The 19,425-nt window shown below is 35.7% G+C and overlaps 1 protein-coding gene across 3 annotated transcripts in view; it reads right to left on the minus strand.

Moving 5' to 3' along the window:
- Positions 1-19,425, minus strand: part of STIM2 (stromal interaction molecule 2) — a 162,388-nt gene that overhangs the window by 57,068 nt on the left and 85,895 nt on the right. For all 3 annotated transcript variants that reach the window (XM_008017697.3, XM_008017696.3, XM_073012478.1), the window contains exon 3: positions 11,469-11,583. In XM_008017697.3, the coding sequence (XP_008015888.1) occupies positions 11,469-11,583 (115 nt within the window). The remainder of the gene's footprint in view (positions 1-11,468; positions 11,584-19,425) is intronic.

The raw sequence follows: 19,425 nt of genomic DNA on the forward strand, positions 1-19,425 counted from the left end.
GAATTTCTTGGGCCGCCCTTCTCTAATTACTTGCCCCTCCACTGCAGGTCTCCCCAACCTGCCTCTATCCCCTTCCACAAAGTTCAAGACATTGTTTAACAAGGATTGTCACACAAATTCATCACAGACAATGAATTCTAAGAAGGATTTAAAAATTGTTAATGATATGCCTGTGAGTCACTGCCATCCAGCAATGAAGAATTATTCTGTCAACAAGTTTCTTGCCTGTCTGAGTTTAAATTATTTTCTTATTAGCCTAACAAAATCTTTTCAATCCATAAACTGATACAACTATCCATGAAGAAAAAGAAAGCTGACATGAAACAAAATATATAAGACTACCTCTAACACATAGTAGGTGTTCAAAAAGTAATTGTTGAATTACTTTTTAATGTTCAAGTTTAAAAGTATCAGTCCAGTGCTTCCCTTTTGTCTTTTAAGTAGCCTAGATCTACCAGTTCTTAAGAAAATTTTCTACTTGATCAGACAACCCATTTAAAACTACCATTACATTTCCCTCCATTTTCTCGCCTATTCCTTAAATAGGGGGTCACCCATTGTTTCTACTTTGTACACATTCATTCTCTTAAATCCTTTCATTGTGGTGAAATACCCATAACATAAAATTTACCATCCTAACCAATTTTAAGTATACAATTCAGTGGTATGAAGGATATTCATATTGTTGTGCAACCATCATCACAATCCGTCTCCAGAACTCTTTTCAATTTATTACACAAAACTGAAACTCTGTATCCATTCAACAACTTTCTGTTCTCTCCTCCCCACAGACCCTGGCAACCAACATTCTACTTTCTGTCTCTATGATTCTGACTACTCTAAGTACCTCCTGGAAGTGGAATCTCACAATATTTTTTACGTGACTGGCTTTTTTCACTTAGCATGATGTTCTCAAGGTTTATCCATGTTGTGCATATGTCAGAATTTTCTTACTATTCCCTTGTATGTACATTCTACATTTTGCTTATCCATTCATTCATCAATGGACACTTGGGTTGCTTCCACTTACATCTTCCTCAGGATTTGAGTGTGTGTGTGTGAGTGTGCGTCTCTGTCACTCCATTCCCCATGCCAATATTTAAATTTCCTGAAGGTTAATGTTTTTTTGTTTTTGTGTTTTTTTGATACAGGGTATCAGTCTGTCATCCAGGCTGTAGTGCAGTGGCACAAACATGGCTCACTGCAGCCTTGACCTCCTGCGTGCATGTGATCCTCCTGCCTCAGCCTCCAGTGCAGCAGGGACCACAGGTGCATACTACCAAGCATGGCTAATTTTTTTATTTTTTGTAGAGATGGGGTCTCATTTTGTTGGCCAGGCTAGTCTCAAACTACTGATCTTCCTGCCTGTTAACAATAATTTTATTCTTCCTAAATCTAATGGGTTTTTTCGCATACATAGTATTTCTCTGTGTCAAGCTACCAGCCACTTTTCATCTTTCCTCTCTCTAATCCCACTTGTTGGAGGAGAGGGGCGGGGGAGGAGGAAAAGGGAGAAAAGAAATCACAAAGATGCATGCAACTCAAAGAGAATAAAAGATGAAAGATGTCGCAGGACCAGAAAGATAAAATGAAGCTCCGTTAAAGGCACTTACAAAATATATGAGATCCTTAATAACAGTTACAAAAGGCAGACAAAGAAGGAAACAAAATCAGTCACAGCATTCACAATATAAACACAAAACGTCTGCTCAGCAGTACATCTATTCTTATTACTGAGACCTAAATGAAGAATTCTTCAGGAGGACTCTTGGTAGACACTTTGCAATACGGCAAGTCTATGCGCCCTACTATATAACCGTCTATCCCTCCCTGAAAACACTCCCCTCTCTAAATGCTGACACTGTGCCTTCCTGATTCTCCCTCCATGTCTCTGATGGCCATTACTGATTTCATTCATCAATTCTTTGCCTTTTCCTTAATGCCAGTATTCCCCAAGGCTACTCTCTCCCTTTCCTTCTTTTAGTGAACCCTCAATTTATATGACTTGAATTATTATACCTTTACATGAGTGAATCACAAATCTCTTTGATTTTAGAACACTGCCTTTATGTAACTATAATCCCCTAGTGATAAACACCTGTTTTGCATTTTTTAAGCTGATTACTTGGTAAGAAAAGTTGATGGAAATAAAAACTACAAATTTCCTTCTATGAAAACTGCCATTCTGTTTCATTTTGTCAGATCTAGATTCTTAATTTCAAACTAGTAAGTAATTATCTGATTAAAACACTGAAATCAAAAGTATCTAAATGGTCTATTATTTTCAACATCCTGAAAGAATTAATGTTGATGCAAAGAGTGGGAGAAACAGAAGATTATCCAAGGGCTGGAAGAATGCTTACTGAGGACCTTTTATTGAAGAGGTTCTTATCTTTAAAATATAAGACCAGATGAGATGAGAAAGATAGAAAGATATAAGCTTTACTAGTTCTATTCTATGCAGAGTAACCATCCAGAGAGTGAAACGGTTTTTAAGATACAAAAACATGCTAAGTGATTTATTCTATTTTTTATTCATTTCCCCTGAGCTATATATTTATATATGTAATATATACATAAATATACATATCAGAATCATAGAAATGTTTAGAATTTTTAGAAAGAGCAAAGGTCATATTCAAATTGAAAGGGCTGGCTAATACCTTGGAAAGTTTTAGTTTTCATTGTATTAATATTTGTAATTTACATTATTTCTATTACAGTCGCTACTAAAATGCTAAGTAACATTCAGTTAAATGGGGGGGAAAGACTCAAGTAAGCATAAGATTTGTCTGAAAAGAAAAAAAAATTTAACTGACCATCTTTGAAGACAATGTCATACTCAACAAACAAGTCCTTTATTCAAAAGCTGTGGGAATATTTGTTCCACATAAAGTAGAATTTAATATAGTGATATCTCCTGCAATAGCATACATTTGAAAATCTAAAACTATTTCCTGAGTCCCTCCTTCCCACCCCTTTCCCAAAACAAAGACGGATAAAGGAAAATGTAACACACATGCATATGCAACTGTTTTCCAACTACCAGGAAAAGGGCAGAAAGGACAATATGATGTCCAAAAAAAGGCTACTGTTTTCTAGAGAGTCCATCACAGTGAAAAGTGGACAGCCCTCATTTTTACCTTCTGCAGAAGGTTCTGTTACTGTACTCCAACCTTGAGGTATCCCTTGAGTCTGTGAACATAGCAGAGAAGAAATGTAGAATAATTCAGGTGTATAGAAAACCATAAGGCAAACTCACCAACAATCTTAGAATAGTACCTCCTTAAATCATAAGAAAGCTTCATATGTTGAATTATATACTGGAAAACTTGTTATGTGAGAAAAAAAAGGCCCAAAACATTTATTTCACGTGTTCCTACAGGATAGAATTGTCAAGTTTTCTACAGGACAGAGAGATGTGATAGGTAGTTGGTCTCTGCATCATCTTCTGAGAGGGAGTCTCTATTTCAGAATAAAACCAAGAACAATCTATGTAAAGAGGGCAGGATTGTCTCAAAGTTAAGTATCTTCCACAAACTAAAAAGACAGAATTAATCCCAGCAAATCAGCATATGCAATGATCCAAAATCTCCAAAACTCAAGTGTACTTAAGTAAAAGAGGAAGAGCTGACAATAATAAAACAGAAAGAGAAAGAGAAAAAGAGGAAAATTAATAAAACCGAAATAGCCCTGATGGGTAGATTTGAAGTGAAGGGAATAGAAACTAAAAAGGCAACATAAGATCACGATTAAGAGCAATCAGCAACTTACTGTGAGTGCTCTGAACTCATTTGGATAACTTTATGATAAAAAGAAAGCTATTTGATAATAAAGGGAAAAGGGGGCAAACTCTGTATGAAGTACAAAAATCCATTCTAACTAATGATTAATACAGAACAGTGTTTGCCAAATTTGTAAATTAATCAAGAAAGACTTACACTATTTTTCCAGCAAACCCATGTTAAAATCCCTTAAATGTTGGTTGACAGAGAGAATGAGCAACATACTGGTGTCACCTATTCTCTTCACAGAAGAAACTTGGACTATTAAAGACCTTTTGTTAGTGGTAGAAATGATGACATCTGTTATTGTGAAACTACACTCTACCTCAAGAATGGGCCTTCCCTTGCATAAGCTCCTTTCTGTGAACAATTAAAACTTAATCCCTCCACTGTGGCTATAACAAGAGCTTTTCCTAAAGCTAAAAGCACTGTAGGAAAGCTGAAAAGTGTTAAAACCTGATTTACTAAAATAGCACAGGTATTTGTAGCATATTAACAGCCTTGAGTTTTTTCAATGCGCTATATTAAGTACAATTATCCTCCTAGCTATTAATCTAGCACAGTGTCTCTCACTGAAGGGGTGACGAGAGGAAAAGTAAATGTCCCTTGATGCAGCTCGTCTGGCTTTACTTCTGCAGGTGGATGGACATGCTTTTCTTCTTCTTATCCCACAGTGCCTTCTACATAATCTCAGTTACAGATCGTAGCACATCCCTCAATTACTTGTTAAAAGATCTTTCTCCAACAGACTGTAGACAGGTGGAGGACAGAGAACATATTCTTCATCTGTGTATCTTTTGAACCTAGGACAAGGGCTTTCTCATAATAAGTATTTACTAAAAAATTTTTCCTGTATGAATCAGTTAAATAAACTCCCCTCCAAGCCCAGTGGATCCAAAAATCACAGGGAGAAAAAAACTGGAATTCATTCTAAACACAGGGGAAAAGTTAACCGAAATCTTCCTTTAAGACACTGCTCAGAATTCATGTTTCATTCTTCCCACTCAAAGCCACATTATATTCAACTCAATGCTAATGTTCCTGCCAACAGTGAATTTGTCTTTTTATAACTCTTCTACATTACCAGGCCTTCTAAAGCAAGAAGCTATAGTAGCTCTTACAATGATGATAAATCGCTACAGTACACTACCACCTCCCACACAGTAAAATATTGCTAATAGATAATTGCTAAAATAATATCCTTTTTTGCTATCAAGACAGATACAGACCAAGCTTCCTTAATACAGTGCTCCAGGGAATCACTATGGATTGGTAAGCACTGGAATATGAGTGGAATCATACTTGCCACTCTTGGAGCTGCTCATCAGATTTACACAGAGACTCACTATAGTCTGGTCTCTTTTTCTGACCCAATCTCCCAGTATTCTCCAACTCAGCTGCCTCTTCCAGCAATATGAGTCTGCAATATCCCATAAATGTGCCACGGTCAGATTTACCTTACAAAAACAGTAATAACAGATATCTGTTCATCACTTACTATGCGGTAGACAACTTTTACTCCCCTTTAACAGATGACAGAACTGAGACACAAGATGGTTACACACTACATGTTAAGAGCAAATGACAAAATTTTAAGTGTTTATTATCTCACATACACTAAAAATGTATTATCTCTTGTATAAATTATGCTTATTGAAGGATTTAGCATTTACATCTAGACTCATTTTAATGTGCTAACTTGTATATCCCTTTCTTATTTCTATGAAAATTTTATCTTTCAAAGTCCTGTTGAAGAGCCATCTCCCTAATGAAGTCTTCCCTGTAATAAATCTGCCCATTCTCTTAGATTCCTGCAATCATGTCATTTATATAGTATTTAATCAAACCTTCTTGAATTGCTATTTAACATTTCATCTGCATACACGCAAAACATTGTTAAGCTCCTGGAGGAGAAAGGTTGTCTCTCATACTTCCTTATTTTCTACTAATGAGTGTGATGCATGTTGTAAATATACAAATAAATATTTTGTTGATGGATGCCACAAAGATAACACTATCTTATTATCTGCAAAGCTTATGTTTTGAGTTACTCTTCTGATAATGTTAAATAATACACACTTTTCTATTTACAGTTTTTTTATTCCAGTCTCATTGTAACCAACATCATACACTTTAAAGAGCTGCTGGATTTTATCAACACTTAGAAATCCCTTTATACTTTCACATCCAGAAGAAAAATCTTATGGATATAAAGGTTCTATATATTTTTTAAATATTTATAACTTCCCTTACTTTTAGGAGTTTTATATCCATGGTCAGAATTTTTTTTCTTTATATTTTCTTTTATAAAATACTTATATTTTCGCTGTCCTAAACAAAAAGAAAATACTCTTGGTCATTTAATCTCTGGCTAGCCTTTAGGTACTCTTGAAAATAACCATTATTAAGTGCCTGTATCTTTCTTCTCTCAGACTATTTCAGTTCCTTTTAATTTTTAATCCTTAAAAAAAATATATTCTCTTAAATTTCCAAACATCAATTCAATTTGTAAAGCCCAAAATTAAACAGCGACCTTAGGTAGGTTAAGATTTGTGCTGAACAGGATGGAAAGATTACCTCATGCTTGTCACATGTTATAATAACTAACCCAGTAACTTTTCATTTTAAAAACAGTATATTACTTAATCAGTTTTTTATCTATTACAGTTCTTAAATCTTGTATATAACCAATAATTTTCTATCTCTATTTTCCTGCATTAGGTATCTGGCTACTATTTAAGTACATTCAGTAATTCTCACAACGTATCCAGTTTATCAAAATCTATCTGAAATCTAACACTAGTTTTTAAATGGCTTTCATTTGCATTAGACAGTTGCCATATGCAACTTGACCAAGCATTCTCTCTACACACACACACACACACACACACACACACACACACAGCATTAAAGTCACTGTTGAAATTCTATTTGAGGTCAGGATCAACTTCCGCATAAAATAATTTTACTTTTCCGCAGTTGACAACATTCCAGAAAGATCTTGGGTACATTTCACTGTCCAGAGTTTGCACACAATGATGGTACACATATAGCTTAGTCTGTTCATTTTATAAATATTGGGAGACTAAGTCAAAAACAGTATAAAACTTTGAATATGGCTGAATTTTTTAGTTTATTTCGCATTATTACTGAATGAGAGAATCAACCTTTACTAAGTGCCTAACAGGTGTTGCCAGAAATTACGCCAAGTACTTTTACTACATTACTCATTTATGTTACACAAGAATAACATTTTATAAGTGAATTTTCAAAATCTGTCCAATGTCTCACTGTTCATAAATAGAAGAGCCAGAATTTAAAGCGGTATAGTTTGAAAGCCTACATACTCCCTATAGCATGCCACCTCCACTTTCATTTCCAGCAAATTTTCAGGTAACTAAAGAAGGAGGCTGGGTATGGTGACTCCCATCTGTAATCCTAGTGCTTTAGGAGGCCAAGACAGGAGGGCTGCCTGAGGCCAGGAGCTGGAAACCAGACTGGGCAACATAGTAAGATCTCATCCCAACAAAAAACAAAAAATAAGCCAGGCGTGGTGGTGCACGCCGATAGTCTCAACTACTCCAGTGGTTCACTTGAGCCCAGGAACTTGAGACTGCAGTGAGGTATGGTCACACCACTGCACTCTGGCCTGGGTGACACAGCAAGACCCTGTATATTTCAAGGAAAAAAAAAAAAATGCCATGGGGGAGCTACCATTTATGTTCTACTTCTTGTCTCCTTCTAGAACTCCTGGGTCAACTTTCAGAGCCCATCCCAAACACCATCTTCTGTGTATAATAGTGAACTAATCACTCCCTCCAGTGAGCTACCTCCATACCCTAAATTTACTGCTATTATTGTACATATCACCTTATAGTGTAATTATTTTTTTCTTTGTCTTTCCTACTCAGCAATTTGCTCTGTATACCCCAGATCCATGTTTAACTCATCATTAATCCCCAGGATCCAATGCAATGCTTGTTTAGCACCTAATAGATATAGTCTATTTTGCTGCATGTGCTTCTGTAACATGAATTAGTTTATGTGCCACTAGTAATTAGGGGTCACGTCAATGCAAAAGTCATATCATTCCATATGTGACTTTTCCAAACATGGTTTCATTTCACACCACCAAGTAATATCAAATGGATGCAAAGTATACTAACTGCCAATACAGCAAGCTACAAACAGGAGCTTCCACTTACCCTCCTTCTTCATCTTTGCTCAATTTGGCCAGAGCCTCTGTCTTGGAAATGCTTGTTGCTCGGTTCTCACCTTCATGCACTTTGCCCTTGTCTTCATGTTTTAGCAACCTCAATTCTACCAGAACCCCCCCAACCATCTTTCTATAAAGTTATCTTCATTATTTTTAATATAAATTCCTACATCTACTATATAGTATGTATTGATTAGGAATTTAAAATTCTTTTTAGCGGTACTAGTATATATATATTTTTTGAGATGGAGTGTAGTAGCGCACTCCCGGGTTCAAGTGATTCTGCTGCCTCAGCCTCCCTAGCAGCTGGGATTACAGGAGCGTGCCACCAAGTCTGGTTAATTTTGTATTTTTAGTAGAGACAGGGTTTTGCCATGTTGGCCAGGGTGGTCTTGAACTCCTGACCTCAGGTGAGCTGCTCGCCTCGGCCTCCCAAAGTGCAGGGATTACAGGCATGAGCCACCACACCTGGCCTGTACTAGTATTTTTATTACTACTGTTAATGCTATCGCTAATAAGGTTTTGAATAGTCTCCTGCAGTCCCATTTTCCCCCTAAACTGTCATTTTTAAGTTCATAATTTTAAAAAACAAAAATTTTTAAGAAAAGCACGTAATGTCTTATAACAGAAACGCCTGTACTCAAAACATTTGACCAACTAAATTACTGAGCATCCAATACTTATCAGGCATTACACTTTCATTCATTCAACAATGATTTACTGAATATCAAAGTGAATACTCACTATTGAATACTAAGTGAATGCACTGCGCTAGGCACAGGAGACACAACAATGATGAGCAAAGAATGAATGCATATATTTGCACGTGTATGTGAGTGTGTGTTATATACATACACACCCACGTTTTTGTATATATTCAAGTAAACAACCTTGAATTACCTGTTATTGTTAGGGGTACATTCTAATCTCTACTTCAGTAGTTTTCAAACTTTTTCAGAAGAACTACTTTTCGTTTCTCAAGATAAATTTTAAACAGAAACGAAATATAACAGATAAAAGCAGAGCCCTGCACACTCAATATGCCCTGTCCCTGGGACTCCTCCTGGAGCCTGAGTGTTTTAAAAATCAGTGCTATAGCAACAATGCTCAACCCTTACATGACCCCTTTAATAAACAGAGTCTGACATGGGTTAAGAAAAATCATCTAGGTCATTATAAAGCTTCTAGTGAAAGTTTATTATCACTTGACTCCTCTCTCTTTCATCCCATACAGCTGCATTAGTAGGAGTCCTGAGACTACTTCTCCCAGGCTCTGTAAGGTTATATAGCCAACTGGGGCTTAGAGAAAAGGAAGAAGAGAGGAGATAACTTAGGCCAACTGTTTGAACTGGGGAAATCCCTTATTATCATAATGGTCAGATCTCAGATTAAGGTGAAAGCCTAGGGAAAAAGGTTTAAGAGGTCATTCAGCTTGAAAAGGCCTTAGCTTAAAATAAAAAATAAAAAAAAATAAAAACAAGCAAACAAACATTCTCATAGATCACAAAAGATCTCACCAAAGTCGCTAGGGTGGGAAAACAAAAAGGAGTTTAAGAATAGAGTCCTCTTTATTTAGGATACATTAATAAACAAAACACACAAAGTTCCCCTGCTCTATAAGACTTACATTCTTGGGGGTGAGGCAGAGAGAGAAGGGAGATATATATACAATGAATAAGCCAATTATATAGTATCTTAGAAGGTGATACATGATAGGGGAAAAGGAAAGTGTGAAGCTAAGAAAAATCAAGAGTACCAGAAAAAAAAAAATGAGTAAAAGGGGAGGTTAGCAACATTAAACAGGGTGGCCAGAGTGGTTTCACTGAGAGCATAGCCCTTGATAAAGACTTTAACAAAGGAGGTGACAGAATTAGCCACGAGGAAGTGTGCATTCCTGCATTTGTGGAATAGCAACAGGTCCAGAATGAATGGAGCACAGTGAGCAAGAGAGATGGATGGAATAGAAGAGGTAAGAGATGAGAGAGAGGTGGAAGTAGAAGGCAGAACATTAGAGGCTTACAGGTCTTTGTAAAGATTTGGACTATTACTGTGAGCTACTACAAAGTAATGGGCAGATCTAATTTACATTTTAGAGTACTCTGCTAGGTGAAGAAGAGACTACAGCAGAGCACAAACACAGGGAGATGAATTAGGCTGCCACAATTATCGAGGCAAGAGATGATGGTGGCTGAACAAAGGCAGTACAAGAGCTAAGTGGTCAAGTATTTTTTTTTCTTCATTCAAACATAGTCAAGTGGGTTCCAATCAATGTATTACATATTTTAATCCTTAAAAAAATACTAACAGCAATAGACTCTGTAATGGATCTCCACCTCCCTTCTTAGTATCTATGGATTGCTGAGCCATATCATGTCAATAAGGTAAGTTTGTTGCTGAGTTCCCCACCATTTTCACTTTTCTTCATGAAACTGATATTTGTTTATTCCTATTCCTATCCAAGCTCATGTTATTTTTAAATGGTGTAGGGAAAAGAAATGAAGAGGTTTTTTAAAAGTCTATATATTTTTCTTTTAAGTCCATAATTTTCCTCTTTCTCCCCCCAACCCAAGTATATTTCAACAGAAAAACATGTAAGCAAGCTATCTACCATCTTCTATACTAAGAAAAATACTGAGCATTGGTGGGACAGTTTTATTTTCCCACTTTTAAATGTTATCGTAATGAATCAAGTAAACTTTATTATTTCTTTACACTCTTAATTGGTAATCTGTCCCTTTAATTTCATTTAATTATTCAGAGAAAAATACATGCTTATAATATAATTGCTGACTTTCATGAAAGAACAGAAGCATTTGAAAGAAGGAATTTTAGTTGAGTTACTGAAAAAAAAAATGTAAGCTTAGTGGACTTGTAAATTTTTTTTTATTTTAGTAACTGCCTAATATTAGGAACCAAGTTGAGATTTTTAGATCACAGACTTTTCTTATACTAAACAATTACTGTCCATAATACAGCTTGAGAACTTCATAGTAGAAAAGGGAATAAAATACTAATTATCCAATTTTATCATGCAACTATTACGAGACGTCGTAAAGGATTTACTTAAGAAAAAGCTGAACAGTAATAGCCTCCTAAAAACATTAGGAACTATTCTCCACAGCTAAAAAGAAACCTTTGTGTTTCTGTATGTTTATTTGCTAAACCTTTTATAATAATGTCATGTAATAGCTGAAATAATGCTTTACAACTTTAGGCTCTCAGACATGCATTATCTTATTTATTCTACTATAATTATATGAGAACAGCCTGATGCTTAATGACTCTCAGAAAGATAAAAATCATCTTTCAAAAACAAGAAGGGAAAATTATTTACTAAAATTTAAATGTCCTCACACAAATGTTATTTTGATTTTTTTGGTAAAAACATACGCATAAGTGAGTTAACAACAACTAAGCAGGCTAGATGTGCAGAAGGGGAGGGAGCCAGATCACGAAGGCAGTCTTACCTTCTGACGTTTTCCATCGTTTCCACAAATCCTCAATTGTTATATGTTTATCTTCTCTGTGCAGATGGCTGTGTTTATTAGTAGCATCTTTATATTTCATATCTTCTCTGATGAACTATAGAAGAGAAAACACTAAGATAAATATAAATTCACTACCTTAGTCTTGATAACTGGAGAAAAAAATAAAATCTGATATCCAGTGGGTGGTTATTTTCAAACAGTAACTGGTAAATTTTTGGTATTGTAGTCATATTATTCTTACATGTTTGTAATATGTATTTAATGAAATGTCTTCTGCTACTAATCATAACACCACCACCACCAGCAGCAGCAGCAGTAAAAGTACTTAATTCAATGTTTATTATTTACCAGATATTATTCTAAGTTATATAACAAATAGGTGTATACAGTCACCCCCTCCATATCTGTGGGTTCAGTATTTGTGGGATTGAGAATATTAGGGGAGAAAATGGATGGCTGTGTCTGTATTCAACATGTACAGAGTTTTAAAAATCATTATTCCCTAAACAATATAATACAACAACTATTTACATAGCATTTACACTGTATTAAGTACTATAAGTAATCTAGAGACAATTTAAAGTATATGGGAGGATTTCTGTAGGTTATATCCAAATACTGGAACATTTTATATAAGGGATTTAAGTATCCAAGGATTTTGGTATCCACGGGTAAGAGGGAGTCCTGAAACTAACCCCCACAGACACCAAGGGACCACTGTATATCTATCTATACAGAGAAAGTCATTTAACTTTACGACAGTCCTATAAGGAAAGTATTATTTATCTTCATTCTATAGATGAGAAACCAAGGCCCAAAGAGGCTAAGCAATTTGCCCAAGATTGAAAAAATAACGAATATTAGAGCTGAGAGTCCAACGCAAGCCATTTGGTTATATTCAACAGCATAATATACTGCCTCAATATCACTGCATTCATTTTTACCAAATACTTGGTGACAGGGATGTTTGAAAACAGAACAATCTTCTCAATTACTGCATCATATTTCTATGTTCTCCTGCCTTTTTTAAGCTACTACTTTTAATTCAAAGACATTTGATTATGGTGTTTAGAGCTAAAGCATACTTTACAAAACTGAAGTATATCTTCTATTAGTCTTACTTTAAAATATATAGAGAGAGAGGCTGAGGCAGGAGAATTGTTTGAGCCCAGGAATTTCAGGCTGCAGTGAGCTATGACTGCGCCACTGCACTCCAACCTGGGCAACACGGCAAGAACCTGTCTCTTAAAAAAAATATATAGAAAGCATTAAAATTATCTTTGCTAAAAACTAACCTGTTCTATATTACTTTTTTAACCATTTCTCATTGTCTAACAATAAAAAGCAAACTCCTTTTTATGATTTAATACCACTTATTAATCTTATCTCTGAGAATCTTTTAGGCCTTATCTCTTGATACTTTCCTCATAGGTACCCATTACTCTGATTATGTGAAACTAATAGTTTTTAAATTGTTTATGCTTTTTCTACCTCAATATTTCTGATTTTTCTTGTTTCATTATTTTACGTGGTATCTTTTTTGTTCTTGTATTGTTCCAAAACTGTAAGATCATGTAAAATATTTCAGGAGTCCACAATGCAGAAATTGAAAATTCCCCCACAGTTAAAAATGCCACAGGCATATTTTTCTGACTTTTACACTAGCAATGAACATCACCTTCAGACAAAAGACCAAATTCTGCCTGAGTAGAGTTCTCTCTACTGAAACTGAAAAAGAAAATTTTAACAGCTGTATAATATTGAGCAAATCATTTAACTTTTCTGAGGCTCAGCAACCCTGGGAGCAAAATAAAGAAATAATGTTCTAGGATCAACAACACTGTTGAACATGTGGTCAGCAGAGTAGTGTCAGCATTATGGCAATCAGAAAACACTTTCACAGCATCTGGGTCAAGCATGTGATAAATATGTTCACCTTGTCCACCCTGTACATATACACTGGAAATTAAAAATCTGGTCCCTCATCATCAAAAGTTTGAAAAGTACTAATTTGAAAAATCTATGTACTCTGTTGTCTTCTTTAAATAGTGCCTTATTCCTTTATACTAAATGCTGCCTTAAGTTATATTTAAGGGGGCTGCCTGATTGCTCCAAGTCCTCCTGTCATCCAGCTCTTCCTGACTGACACCTCCAAAATCCAGTAGTGACACTTGGAAAAATCACTACCAAAGAGATGCTCAGAAATTGTCTCTATCTTAGAAAAGGTCCAAGAGCTGGAAAGAAATTCTAAACTGAAAATCGTAATAATGGACTGACCAGGGAGGAAATCTGTCTTGAAATGGTCCAATCAGTTGGAACAAATGGCAACTGTTTCACTTATGTAATATATATTAAAGGCAATGTCCTAAAAAAGTATCCTCACTACACGAACACAAACAATCTAAATGTGGAGTTCTGTGATTTCAGGATCAATATATTTCAGAAAATAAGCAAATTTCCACATGACTAGATGTGGTATTCTAGCCACGTAACTATTTTAGAAAAGCCGGAATGAGTTTATGGATATATGCCAAACTAGTTAACAAAATAAAAGATTTTTTAAAGCTTTTTATGCTTTTGAAGATACCCATAGCTCATCTGGTATAAAAGAACTATCTATTCCTAAGAAAGTTGAGTGAAAATTGAATAAACACAATGAATTGTATTTTCCCTGGAATTACCATCTAAAACTACTTCTGTTTTAAAACGAGAAGTATGACTCCAGGATATCACAATAACTCGTAAAAAACCACATGAAATAAAAGTATATTCTGTATCTTACAGATCTTCAACATGTTGATCACAGAATGTGACTAGAAACCAGTATAATTACAAATATTTTTGTTCGGAAAATGTTTAAATGAACCAAACACACTAAAAATCATCAGGTTCTATGGAACCTTTTCCCAATATCCTAAAGAAGAAAAAAAATATAATTCTGACTGCTCAGACTTTTCTAAAACTTTGTTAAAAATCCCTCCTCATTTTAGCAATGAAGTAAGGTAACTAGAGAAATTTTAAAAACAGTCACCAATAACTGAAAATGCATACACAAAAGACAAATATTCCTTCTTTGTATTCATTTGTCAAAAGGCAAATACTTCTTATTTGCAATTCATGAATTGAGAAATCTGAAAATAGGATCTGAAATTCAACGAAGTGAGTCTTCAAATAATGTATGGCAAATAATGTAGCGTTCCCTGGTAAATACATCCAATTACATGCAAACCTACTATAGGGAATCCTAAATTGACAAGGTACATAAGGGAGTGCTCAGCAAATAAATGACAAATGTTCTTTTTAAAAGATTCACTCAGACGATTCTTTTAAATAAACTCTTCTAGTACCACTGAAAGTAATGCTTTACATACCCAGTTTGGGGAAGTTAGTTTTCACATAATAAACTGATTTCAGTTTCTCACACCTGTAACTTCAATGTTGTATTTGTGCTGTTATTTTTACGACAGCACTTTAATAAAATTTGATATATGTTATTATAGGCACATTCTGGGGCTCTATTCAGGCCATACCCTTTTCCCACACAAATACTCACCAGCATTAGTGTACACCCCTGTGTGTGTCCAGTCACCCCCTCTCAATCTATCATCCACAGCCACAGCTATCTGATCAAAGGATAGACAGACAGCTCACCTAGAGGAGAATAACCCTGAGCCTATGCCAGGATGGCAGGATTCTCCTCACAGGAAATTATACTGAGATTATGAAAAACTGGACGACTTGGCCACAGCTCTGGACTTTTAGGGTAATAAACACACTGATGTTGAATGTACCGTTTTATGAGTAGTCAAGATGGGCTAGGTGTTAAGGCAAGCAGAGGAAGCCAATAAATATGCAGAAAGAGAAAATAATGAAAGAGAACAGAGGTGACCACAGGGAAAGACACAGCACAAAGAACTGCCTCCGTTCTTGATGACTTTCTACTTTTAATTCCTTGGGTGGCCTGTTTTGCACAATTTTTATCCTGATTTCCATGATATAAGTCTGTTTCCCCTTCTATTTGTAAATACATAATTTTAAGACCTCAATACTCAGGAGAGGTGATTTATCATCATAGTTAGGAATGCAGACTCCAGTCTGACATACACTCAAAACTTGACTCCACTACTTACTATAAGACATTTGCAAGCACTTAACTGCTCATTAGCCCCATTTTTCTCTTCTGTAGAATGAGGAAAATAAAACTGCCTACTATATAAGGTTACAAAGATTAAATTAAAATGCATACACAGTGTATGCAAGTGTTAGACAAAAATATTTTGAGTGGTTTTTATATGTTGGTGTTGAGTTACTGTCAAAGTTTAAAACATGAATAAATGAGCATCACTCTGATTATACTGGAAGATTTAATACATGTTTTGGAGATTAACAGACATTTATGTAAGTTTGCCCAATACATCCATTTCAGATATCCTGAAACAAACTACATAACAGAGATGGAGCAGAAAACCACAGTTTCTTTACTGACAATGTAAGCAGACTTTCCCAAATGACACCTGTCATCAAAATAATACAAAGTCCAAGATCTGATATGTGAGTCAGTTAAGACAGATGGGTGCTTCATAAACAATTGCAAGGTCTTGAAAATACTACTAAAATAGCTTAGTATAATGTCTCAGCAGAAAAAATTCACAAGAAAAGTACCACTATTATTCCCACTTTTTTTTTTTTTTTTTTTTTTTTTTTTTTTTTTTTGAGACAGTCTCACTCTGTTGCCCAGGCTGGAGTGCAGTGGTGCAATCTTGGCTCACCGCAAGCTCCGCCTCCTGGGTTCAGGCCATTCTCCTGCCTCAGCCTCCCGAGTAGCTGGGATTACAAGTGCATGCCACCACACCCAGCTAATTTTTGTATTTGTTTTTTTTTTTAGTAGAGACGGGATTTCACCGTGTTAGCCAGGATGGTCTCGATCTCCTGACCTTGTGATCTGCCTGCCTCGGCCTCCCAAAGTGCTGGGATTACAGGCATGAGCCACCATGCCCGGCCTATTGCCACTTTTAAAGATGAAAAAACTAAGGCTAAGAGAGAGTCAGCAATGTATTCTATTTCATAGAGCTATTTAAAAGGAGACCCAATTCTGGAAGTAAGTTTAAAGAATTCTAAAGTCTAAGTTCTTCACCACCATGCTCACCTGGATGTTCTGTAAAAATGCACGGATTCCTAAACTCTTAGATGTGATAACATGTTAATAAAGCATGAACTGCCCATGTTTCTCTCTTCATCTTAAAATTGTTATATCAAACAGCACAGTGTTTGAGAGCACAGACTTGGTCTAGACTAGACAGATATCCCAAATCTCCTTTTTGTTTTATGACTGTAGTAAGTTACTTGACTCTCTATGCTTCAGTATTCTCACCTGCAAAATGGTCACCTTCAAAGGGTTATGAGGATTAAGTTCTTCATTTTACATGAAGTGCAAAAAAGAGTGTTTGGCACATTAGTCGACACTCAATGTCAACTATTTTAATTTTATTGTAAATCATTTATTTTTCAAAATAATGAGCTGAATTTTACCTTGATTTGCATATTCTGTATGATTTCCTGGACATGAATGAAGACAGTGTGAGGTACTACAAACACCAGCTGATAATCACTAATCTAAGAATTAAATCTACAAAGAACAGCAACACCAAATCTTCATTGAGACTCACAACCCAAGATACTGTAATTTGTATACAGATAGAGGTTACTACTAAGACATTCCTTGTTTTAATAGCCTTGATCTTATCCTCTGATATGGTTTGGATGTGTCCCCACCCAAACCTCATTTTGAATTGTACTCCCATAATTCCCACCTGTTGTGGGAGGGACCCGGTGGGAGATAACTGGAATCATGGGGCAGTTTCCCCCATACTGTTCTCGTGATAGTAAGTCTCCCAAGATCTGATGGTCTTGGTCTTATCAGGGGTTTCTGCTTTTGCATCTTCCTCATTTTCTCTTGCCGTCATCATGTAAGAAGTCCTTTCGCCTCCCACCATGATCCAGCCAAAATCTACCATTAGGCTTTGGCCTCTGATGCCAGAACTTTGCATACCTAAATACCGACTTGAGTGTTTCTTGCCATCCATTACTTAGACATGATCAATACTCACACAATCACGTAAGTTAACATTATATCCAATCACCATTACATCAATAATATATACAGCAAGTCACTGGAATTAATGTTAATATTCATGTTAATATTCACTTTAAGTAGGGGTAAGCATTTCAGATTTAATGAACGAAAAAAATCTCCTTCTGTGTTTTATTTGCTAAAATTTAATAAGTCAGAATGTGCATTTCCAGCAAAGATGAGGTTACAGGGACCGGATTTACCATACCCCCGGGTCCTCAAAAAACAACTAAAAAACAGACACAATATACAAACAACAGTTTTCAAGACACTGAACACAAGGCAACAAAGAACAGTGATCCCTGAGAGATCTGTGCCGTATGACTGACCTAAATGAGTTCCTGGAGAGAATTTCTAGGAAAAGGTGCAAGAAGACGGAACCCAACAGTGCCAGGCAGTTTCCCTGAGTTGAAAAGATGGGACTTTGTGTGGGAAATGGCACATTCAAACGTCTGTGGGAGTACAAACCAGTGTAACCTTTGTGGGGGGCAAATTTTAGCAATATCAATTAAAATGTTAAATGCTCATTGCCTTTAACCAAGAATTTCTACTTTTCAGAATTTATTCTACAGTAATGCTCACATAACTTTATAAAAAGTTCAAGAGTTTTCATTGCAATATTATGAATAAAAATTGTATGACTATTCAAACTGCCCACCAGTAAGAAACATTTGACAAATTACGACACCACCAGGGCAAAATGTAAAAGCAGGTATATCCATTTACCCTTAATAAAAAAGAAAAGCTTACAATATAGCTATCTGATATTTAATAAAATTACATCAGTTGAGTTTGATCACTCTGGAATTTTTTTCATGCTGATTAGAAGCTATGATGGCTGATCTGATACATTTTTTAAAAAAGAACAACAAACCTATAAAAGCTTCTAATGTACATTTTCATACTCTCTCTTAACTTCTAGCCTAATGTTACTTGGATCCACCAAGGCGCTGCTTGATAACTCCGAAGAACACAGAACTGGATTAAGCATCCCAGAGTCATAGGGTAACACCAGAGGAGGCATTCTATCAAAAGAACAGCTTGTCTTAGTCCATTTAGTGCTGCTATAACAGAATAACTGAGACTGGTTGATTATTTATAAAGTACATAAGTTTATTTTTCTCACAGTTCTGGAGGCTGGGAAGTCCAAATCAAGGCACCAGCATCATCAGGTGAGTGCCTTCTTACTACATCCTCATATAGCAGAAGACTAAAGGGCATAAGAGAGCACCCACTCCCACAGGCCCTTTTTATTGTGGCACTAATCCCCTCATAGTCTAAGCACCTCCCATGAGTCCCCACCACTCAACACTGTTGCATTGTGGATTAAGCTTCCAACACATAAATTTTAGGGAACACATTCAAGCCGTAATGCTTCTTCCAATCTGAATTCATGGTTTAAGAGAGAAATCAAAATTTCTATATAGAACAGGAGTGTGTAGATTGTACCATAGGTATGCAGTTTTGTAGATAAGAGAATACTAGTAAGACAAAAATTATATATTTAAGAAGCTTTTAATTTCAACAGAATCAACTGAAAGCTATTTCGTGTCAGAAAAACGTAAAGACTACAACTAGTCTGAATGCTTAAAACATGAAATAGCTGTCACTGGTTCTTTTGGATACTAGAGCTCTAATTAAGTTGTAAAGCACTAGCAGTGGAAATATATTGCACATAAGATTATGTGTTATACAGAGGGTCAGGTAATTATTTCTAGTATCCATCACTGAGAATACTATGTGTTATGCTTACTTTCACTGTTTAGTGAGTACCTATAAGCACTTAAAAGAAAGCTATATTGTATT

This window comes from Chlorocebus sabaeus, chromosome 27 (assembly GCF_047675955.1).
Source record: "Chlorocebus sabaeus isolate Y175 chromosome 27, mChlSab1.0.hap1, whole genome shotgun sequence".
In the NCBI taxonomy this organism is placed as follows: domain Eukaryota; kingdom Metazoa; phylum Chordata; class Mammalia; order Primates; family Cercopithecidae; genus Chlorocebus; species Chlorocebus sabaeus.